The following is a 10,116-nucleotide window of genomic DNA, read 5'->3' as shown; positions in this document are numbered from 1 at the left end:
CCCCCCCCCCCCCCCTGCACGTCCCTCATCCCATTCCAAACCGTTCCATCCCCCCTCTCTTTCTCTCTCTCGCACACACACACACCAGTATTATCGATTTTGCTAACCTTTTTGATTCAGTTTAATATGAAATAAGATTTGCTCTGATAGCAATAACCTTATTTCGTTGTCTGTGCTACACATAACAAAGGTTGAGACTATTGATAGAGGTTTTACACATTACCACAATTTACCCAATTAGCCCTTGTAGCTGCAAAACAATATCCTACGCCCACATCATACACAATCCCCGAACAAGTTAATGCGATATCAGTGTTTACAAAAGACATTGCAATTTTATAACAGCATTTAAAAAAATACTCTCTATGTGGGCTTTCTGTGTTTTGACGTCTCGTAAATTCAATAATATACTGTATATGTATATAAACGCAGTTTCTTAATGTTCTCCATCTACCATAGTTTGGCGTTGGCAGCATCGTCTCCTTGTTCTGCTCAAATAGTTTCCAGAGGACTTTTATTTTAAAATATCTCACTCTCAATACCTGTTTCCTGAAGGACAATATACTGTATATTGTTAAGCATAAAAAACGATGCCCTGCTCTGTGTAGTTTCTTGAGGGAATAATATGTAAAGCATCTCACTCTATGCTTTTACGTCCGGGATAGTTTATTGTAAGTTTCTCCTTCTCAATACCATGCTCTATGTAGTTTCCTGAAAGACATATTGTAAAGTATCCCTGTCTCAATACACTGTTTTGCGTAGTTTCCTTGGGGTATTATTGAAAAGAATCCCACCCTATGCTTTGTTGTATGTAGTTTCCTGAGTTTCAATTTTGTGAACTTTCCCACTTTCAATACCCTGTTCTATGTACATGTAGCTTCCTTAGTGATTATATTGCAAATAATCCCACTCCATGCTTTGCTGTATGTAGTTTCCTTGGGGATTATATTGTAAAGTATTCCACTCACAATACACTGTTCTGTGTAGTTTGCTAAGGGATTATATTATAAAGAATCCCACTATATGCTTTGCTGCATGCAGTTTCCTGAGGGATTATATTGTAAAGTATCCCACTCACATTACACTGCTGTGTAGTTTCAGAGGGATTATATTGTAAATTATCCCACTCTCAATGCCCGCTCTATGGAGTTTTCTGGGGGACTATGTTTGATGTTAATGTATACCACTCTCAAAACCCCGTTTTACGTAGCTTGCTTAGAGGCTATATATTTTGGTACTGTCATAGTCATACTCCAAATCAAGTAGCATGCCGAATTGATTTGTTAATGGCGATACAAATAATTGATAAACATATGCATTCTGAATATTCTTTCAATATTGTATTATGTTTTTTGCTTTTTTACTTGATATGTATATAATATACAAAATGGTGAAGTTTATCTGCAAACCTGCATGCATAGTACATATATCATAGTACATATATCATAGTACATATATCATAGTACATATATCATAGTACATATATCATAGTACATATATCATAGTACATATATCATAGTACATATATCATAGTACATATATCATAGTACATATATCATAGTACATATATCATAGTACATATATCACAGTCATTATAATGCAATTTTCAGTAATGTCCTATTGTATGATGTTGTTAAGCGAGTTCTCCATCAAACACATACAGATGAACGTTCACTTGGCACCTATTGTAAGACGTTGTTAAGCGAGTTCTCCCTCAGACACATACAGTTGAACGTTCACTTGGCACCTATTGTAAGACGTTGTTAAGCGAGTTCTCCCTCAGACACATACAGATGAACGTTCACTTGGCACCTATTGTAAGATGTTGTTAAGCGAGTTCTCCATCAGACACATACAGATGAACGTTCACTTGGCACCTATTGTAAGACGTTGTTAAGCGAGTTCTCCATCAGACACATACAGTTGAACGTTCACTTGGCACCTATTGTAAGATGTTGTTAAATGAGTTCTCCATCAGACACATACAGATGAACGTTCACTTAGCATTGTGAAGGTATATTTATCATATATTTCGGTCATACATAATATGACTAATTTAAGCAGACTATATTCTTTTGGTGCCTACTGTTGCTTGCTGCAGAGAGGACATAATCCGTCCATGTACACCCCACGATACTGGCCGACATCTGTCGAGTCACAAAATATCATATTCTGATAGATTAACTGTAATGACACTTTTAACGTATAGCACCTTTATTCTTATTATCCTGAAGAACGATCAAAAACGTTAATTTTTGCTATGGTCTGCTTCTTCTAACCATCTCATCATAAATGATAATATCATTAATGTTAGAACTGTTACATGTTTTTTGTTTTAAGTTAAGTAATTTCTTTCTAGTGTGGTCCCTGTAGACATGTAGGGGTGTGCTGGTGTAACTTGCCAATGGAACTCTAACTTTCGGCTTAACAATTGTGTACTTAACAACAACACAGGATCACCAGAAAATACAGGATCCCTTGACAGAAAATGATAACAAAAACATTTATCAACAGTTCTTTCAAGATACAAACACTATTCTGTTTACATTGATTTACAACAATCTAGCAGTTGGTAGATATTGATATGCCTACTAACATTTGATGCATATACTTGGATCAAATATAAAAGGGAGCTACCAAAAGGACGACACAGAGAGTTACCGATACATATCAAGCATTACTGCAAATGACTGAAACAAAAATGTAGACAAAGTCTGCGATGTTAAATTATATAATTATATGAACCGGATAATTTAATATAACAACTGACTTGGAAGAGGTTTCACTTGTTAGACACTTTGCTAATTCCCTCAAAAATCATTTTACTTTTTATGCCAATTATCTTGTAGCAATGTATCCGTGCTATATACATATGGAGCAAAGAAGTAATTCCAACAGTGTGGATCACCTTGCTATATACATACATATACATGAAGTATTTCACTTGTGAACAGACCGTTAAAATCAGCAGTTATCAGCTCAGAGGTTTCATTACAACTTTCTGTCTTTAAGACTATTTCCTTTCTTTAATACTATCTTTTGCATTATCCTTTCTCATGGTTTAGAAATGAATCAGCTTATGTAACATGAACTGTAAGCCTCACTCATTGTTGACGTGTTCATTGTCCATGTGCTGTTAGTTTTCTGATTTCTGATTAGCCAAATATATATTTATTTATTTTTGTAAGGTACGAAAACGCACACAGCCTAATGTTTAATATGTTACTTACACATTTTGTGTTCATACTCATACTGCACAACCAGTAACTTGTTTATGTGTGACGCGTCGATGATGACAAGCATGATATGTAGACTTGATCAAACAAATAATCAATAATGTATATGTAGGTGATTGCAGGCAAATCGACAAGGTTAATAACATGCTTTGGTTCATCTCCAACAGAAATTGAAACTGTATCTTCTCTTTCTTTTGACAGGCAAATGCAGAGGGAGATGGTCTATTCACGCATGTTTAGGAGGTGAGTAACATCACGTGTTTATCTTATTATCGTGCACATTATGGTTTGTAAAACAGTGGACACCAACTGTGATGACGTATTGATGAAAAGGTAGAGGCTCTCAATCAAAATTTAAATTCAAAATCTATAATTATATCAAACTAGACCACAGCAATAACATTATGTACGAAATATACATTTTGTAAAATCTCGGATACTTGTTTTCATAACCAAATTAAATAGTCCTTTTTCAGTAAATCTTGAGAGTAATTGAAGCAAAATATGGTAGATATGAGACGGAAACAAGTCCAAAGAAACTTGTGTAAAGTCTTCGTCACCATAAATACAATGTACCAATCCACAAATAAAACGTATCTACAAGAAAGGGATAACGAAATGAATAAGGGAATTAGCAAAATATTGAGTATTTGTAGATGACAAAGTAGATGACAAAGCTAACCTCTCACTAAGTATAAGATAGGGAGTACGGACATATTTCTAGTTTACAGTATTGAACAGTAATCGTTGAAATAACATATCCATGTTTTTGCTGGATTGAATATTTGCAAAAAATACAAAATTGTAAAATAAACGTAGCATTCGAACTCTAAACCAGCCATTTTTGCACAAGCAAAAGACAAAAGAGAATGTGAGGAGCGTAAAACTTATGTGAATGAACTACCTGATGAACCCATCGCAAGAATCGATCCTGTCCCTGAATGTATCCCCTAGCTATTTCTTACAGTACGTGTTTATCTATTAGTCCCAATTAACGTTTTACATACGTCTACCAATAACATAATTAACGTTGTCACTGCCGACAGCGTCTACTCGGCAAGACAAAACTACGTCGGAATGGAATGAGTGGGGCGAGTAAAGTGGTGGGATACCAGGCGTGTGTGTCATTGCTAGGATCGGTAAAACTCCGCATTCAACCTTGACCGATGTCCACGCATTGTCTGAAGAGGTGGTGGAAACTACTGCAAAATTACTTATGCTGTACATTTTCTAGTAGTTACCATATCCTATTCAGAGGAACAGTTGTGGCATCGCTCAACGTTACACGATGTGCGGTGTGCGGACGACTTGCGTACGATGACAAACTGCGATAATATCGTGCGCACAATCTTGCGATAGCTGTCGCACAGTTGTTTGACATATATCGTTGTTGGTATTACACAAGAAATGGTCCATGAATTAAAACGATTTCGTGTTTAAACTGATATCTTTCATAATTTAAGTAGTTTGCCAATTTAGCCAGATTTATATGGTTATCTATGTGTTTAACAGTGATGAATATAGCACGAACAAAGTGTACAAATAACAAAATTGTTTAGAAACTACTTCAGTCGAAACGTGTGTAGATAAACGTAAACGGTCATACACATGTACATACTGTACACGCAGATGCAATTAAAACAAAGCACCCCTACATCTCACCCGTTATAATAATTACCTAGTAATTACCAGGTGACGAATACATTTCGTGTATCTAGTTAGCCATGAAGTAGGCGTAAAATTTCCACGTAGAGCGTCACATACATAATTAACCCAGACCAGGTCTAGCTGTATCAAATCATGGAAGTGCAAAACATACCGGTCGGATATTAAACGCATGATGTACCCTCATTTCAATCTAGCCTCTCGGAAAAAAAAAATCCTTAACATCAACCGATCTTACCATATCGCACATATGGAGGTAACACGTGTGTATGCGATATATGCAGACGATGAGCGCACGATGCATGTACGATGTACGCACGGTAATTGGGAGTGTAGTGCGATCAAACAAATGACAAATCTATCAAAACCAAGAATCGACTGATTCACCAATAACCAAATTATTATAATTATTAATGAAACTCCAAGTTGATCCATTTTTTTGTTTCGGCTTATGTTTTTTTTGGTGATACGAGCACAAAATGTTCCTAGTTACCTAAGCGATTATAAATTACATCTCTCCCTTCTTCAGCCGGGTAAACTCTGACTACATATACATAAACGTTAAAAGGCTCGGCGGATTGAAACCTTCTTCAAATATGGCGCCGTTCTCGCTTCTGTGCAATTACAGTCATGGTTTGGTTCCTTTAACATCTAGAACATGGAACATATTCGGGATCAATTACGTCTGATCATACAACAAAGGGATGCTGGCAAACTTCTTTTTTTCATGGATGCACATTCAGAATTCTTTGCCGATAAAGTAAACAATGACGGCTACCTTTTCCGACGTTCGACCGCGTCTCTACCAGAACAGTGTGCCAATGCGTTTACAGAACGACAAATACAAATGAATACAAATGTTGTACTAAAAGTGCTACTTGTAATATTAATTTATTTTAAAAAACGATGAAAAGAAGAAAAATTGTTCACTGCGTAGTTTCTAAATTTACCCATACATCGATGTAGATTCACTGGAACTATATTATTCTAACAACCCGCTTCGACTGTTGTTTTCTTTGTATAGCATTTGAACAATTTTTATGATAATAAAATAAGGTTCGGCCTTTATTTTGACGGCAAATTCGGTAGTATGAACGCAGTTGGTAACGAACATATTCTGTATGGATCGCGCACCATAGAATATGTTGCTTGCCAAAGACGTATTACTACCGAATACACCGTCAGAATGAAGGGCAATCATTAGCTATACCATTGACTTTCTATACGACTATTTTACCTACATCTGTAAGTGTGTATCTTGCTTTGTTAGACTTGATATTATCATCATTATACTAGAAATTACCTTACGTTATTAAATACGTCGGAGGGAAGATATCGTCCACCGGTGTTCTGTCTTAATAACCAGTTCTCTTTCCGCCTAACCACTTCCGCCTGATGAGGAATTGTGAGTTCATGACCACTTGCAGGTCTTATCAGGCGTGGGATCAGACACATCAAAACTTGGCTGACTTAAATCACTCTCGTTATCAATAAATTAATACATCGGTAGATATAATCGATATTTTGAAAGTTTGGACAACAATCGAACGTTTGATCTGGACACATCTATCGATAATATGGTATCCAATGTACACTAGACCCACAAGCTGTATACGATCAGAAGCACTCCGACTATTTTATTTCAGATGCAATCCCAATTTTTGGAACATTCATCAACTCCATTTACGCCGACAGAGCCATTGTTATATCAATCGTTGTGTGTTTAAAGGAAGTATACATCGCCGTCTTTCTAGTTAGTTTACAATCCGGTCATCTCCTTACCCCATATTACATTACAGGTGCTCTTTAGTCAGAAACCTATGTAGACGCTGTAGTGGATGTTCAAGTGGAAGAATAAGAAAGGATAACATCACTGAAAAGAAATATCTTTATTTTCTGAAAAGCGATACAATCTGTGAGAGGGTCACAACGTGTCTTTGTAATCGTGAAATGGGTGAACGAGTTAATCGCGTGGCAAGCTTACATTCGCGAGAGAAAATGTCTTCAATCAATACATGCAACAAAGATCTAGATACTGGTCCTATCCCAGGCCTATCCAGAGACCACCGGACAATTCTAGAGTTTGACTGTGTAACAGAGGTTTTAGAAAAGTGTTTTCCTTATACAAGTTTCTATGAAGTCATTGAGCAATTAAATGAACCCTGGCACACAAAACTTTCATGAACTCATTGATGGCTTGTGCATGCTGAGAACAAAAGATCTCACTTAAGATCTATAATTTTTTATCAGTCTCTCTCCCAAAGGGGTTTTATTTACTGCGTTCCTAATTGCGCGTCACACCTTTGATTTATAGCTATACCTTTGACATCCATCTCCAGGCCAAGCCTTGTTAGACGACAATAAATCATGACCATTCCCCGTATCATTTTCTTTCGGGAAAGTGCATATAGGTTAGTTATACGCATGTGTCAGAACAAGCCAAACTAATCAAAAAAGCGGCGTCAATCACATGCTCGAGTTTAGTTGCAAACGCTGGATGTTTTAATTGATACATTACCTTAGTTTATGTCTAGTCCATGTACATAAAACATTTTATCTTCATGAAATAGTCGGTAGTGTTACACGCAGATGCAGCGTGTATCATATACAGAATCACATACGTGACGTTACTATCTGTTCATCTGTTACTCACTTTATATTGTATTTGTTAGATTCCAGAGCTTAACTAGAATCCTTATAACAATATTGTATAAGCTGGCTTTTAAGTTGTTCAAGCAAGCCATTGTCTAAACTCCTATCTACCATTTTTATTACCATTAAATCAGGATTACAGTCGTATTTTGACACTGTATACTCGGGAAATGGAATAAAGGGAATGTGGATTTTAAAGCATTCAAAAGATCTTTTGTTCAATTTAAGACATCTTCTTCTGAAATATGTTTCTTTTATCAAACCTGTTGCCTTTTCGACACTTTACACTAACATACCTCACATCAAGCGGAAGAAACGCCTCCGAGGCCTTATTATGAGAGCGTCTTACCTAATATATATAAAAAGATATTTTGGAGCATATTTTGTAAAAATCACAACAAAGACGAAAATGAAATACCTAGATGACAGAATTATGAGAATGATTGAGTTTCTGGTTGACAATGTCTGTATTGAGTTCGGTAGACGGTTTTCCAACAGACAGTAGACATTTTTATTGGAACACACTGTGTCCCTTTTCAGGCCAACTTGTGTTTTGTGTTCACATAAGGCTGCATTTATTGGTGAGCTTATCAGGACTAATAACAAACACCTTTACAAACCCTTTTAATTCACATTCAGATATACCCTCCTGAGCTTGAAATCAAGGACACTTTAGACTGTTCTACCTAAGCAGCTTTTCGCGATCTGCACTTACAACGTAAACAACAGGGACATTTTGCTACATATGATGTATGAAGCTGTAAAGTTAGCGGGACGGTTTCAACTTTCCTAAACTGAACCTTCCCTTTCTTGATAGTGATATAACTGCTTCCAAAAACTACGGTTTGTACATGTCAAAGTTGATTCGATATTCAAGACTTCCGTGATAGATGTCGAACAAACGTACAACATTGTTATGTTTAATGAAGACAGGCTTGAATTCGCCATAATGATCACATAGGAAAGTGTGCCATTTCATATTTGATATGTCAGTCGATGTTTTTTTAATAACGTTCATAGTTGTGCCTAGTGGTATTACTATCACTACTCATTTTATCTACGTGAGGACGTGACATTACTTGGACGTGATCTGAATTAATATGATGGCGTTCTTGAAGCAGACTCTTACCTTTACGGAACACTTACTCTTCCTCCTTGCCTTTTCCGATAATCTTCATGCACATTTTCCCTTTTATCATTTTCCCCTTACTTCTATCGAATTTGAGTTTTTATTATGGTTTTGCTGACATTTCGGTGTTCTCTTGGTTTTTTAATGAATCAACACGATTTTTTTGTTTCTGGAATGGTTTGTATAGACCGATATGTTTGGTAGGTCACTAGGTTTCAAGTTAAACTTGTTATATCAAAACAATTCAAACATACTAAAACTAATATATGTCATAATATAAAACTGAACAGAAATAATATAATTGATTGAAAATAAGGGGAAGAACAAATAATGTTTTAGATATCAGAGCGATTTAAAACACATACCTAAAACAACTGGATCAGGTTAACTTTGAAAATGATTACAGAAATTATTTGACTTCAAAAGGTTGCCTCGAAATCGTTTCTGAAATAAATGTTAAAACCCCTAAGTAACCATTGTTTATATAAAAATAACTGCCTAGCCAAAAGGTGATTTGTTAATTTTAATTTTATTAAAAAAGGAGTGAGTAGCTTCAATTTGATTTCTTCTGAAAATAACCCTTCCTCGATAAACCAAAAATTATCAATATTACATGTAATTTATTTACTTAAATTACGCCTACCATGGTAAGCACTGATTATTATTCTTATATCACCGCGTCTATATATACATGTCCGCCCGATTAAAACATAGGACATTTCATTGTTGCTAGGTACATTGCAATAACATGGGCATAGGTTATATCTCCTTTCGGTGTGACAGTCGCCTTGCCTAACCCCACACTAGGTGTATCAATTATGCGTATCTACAATACCTTAATTATAGCATTAATAAGGTAATTAACAGAAATAGTTCAGGAAGCGATAAAAAAGGGACTAAAGTATATTCCGGATGACCTTTACTCGAATCGTGACCGGGTTTGCGGGCCTAACAGTTTGTTTCTACGGTAGTGTTTTGTAGTAACGAAGACACATATAATCAAGGACTTTGCTATTTTATTACTTAACTACCAAATAGTCGTAATGGAACTTCCCCATTGATGGATAGTGATGCTACAATCTTTGTCACCATGGACAAGCAGACATTTGCAAACAAGCATTTCAAAGAATTCCTCCCATAACGTCTTAACAATGATATGAAATTAAAAGCAATTGTAACGTACAACGTATCAGCGGTGAGGATTAACGACAACGAGTGAAGTCAGAAAATAGTTCGGTTAATACATATGTGATTTAATTGATATTTTAATAACAATGACAAATAGCAAGTGCTAGTACCGAAAAATGTTTCCTTTGGAACAATTGATCCTAGTAATGCTTTAAATTAAATAATCAAGTATTAGGATCATGGTTAGTTAAAGCTATACATCATGGGGGTTTTGTATAATTTGTTTTTTGAAATGTAGTAAAATTC

The 10,116-nt window shown here is 35.8% G+C and overlaps 1 protein-coding gene across 2 annotated transcripts in view; it reads left to right on the top strand.

Moving 5' to 3' along the window:
• The window catches only part of LOC110460672, a 39,621-nt gene that overhangs the window by 11,637 nt on the left and 17,868 nt on the right, over positions 1–10,116 (top strand). For both annotated transcript variants that reach the window (XM_021513714.1, XM_021513715.1), the window contains one exon: positions 3,438–3,479. In XM_021513714.1, coding sequence (XP_021369389.1) covers positions 3,438–3,479 — 42 coding nt within the window. The remainder of the gene's footprint in view (positions 1–3,437; positions 3,480–10,116) is intronic.

Source organism: Mizuhopecten yessoensis, unplaced genomic scaffold (genome assembly GCF_002113885.1).
Source record: "Mizuhopecten yessoensis strain PY_sf001 unplaced genomic scaffold, ASM211388v2 scaffold10447, whole genome shotgun sequence".
Taxonomy (NCBI): domain Eukaryota; kingdom Metazoa; phylum Mollusca; class Bivalvia; order Pectinida; family Pectinidae; genus Mizuhopecten; species Mizuhopecten yessoensis.
Note: the sequence above shows the minus strand (reverse complement) of the source record. Positions and strands in the feature narration are given on the sequence as shown.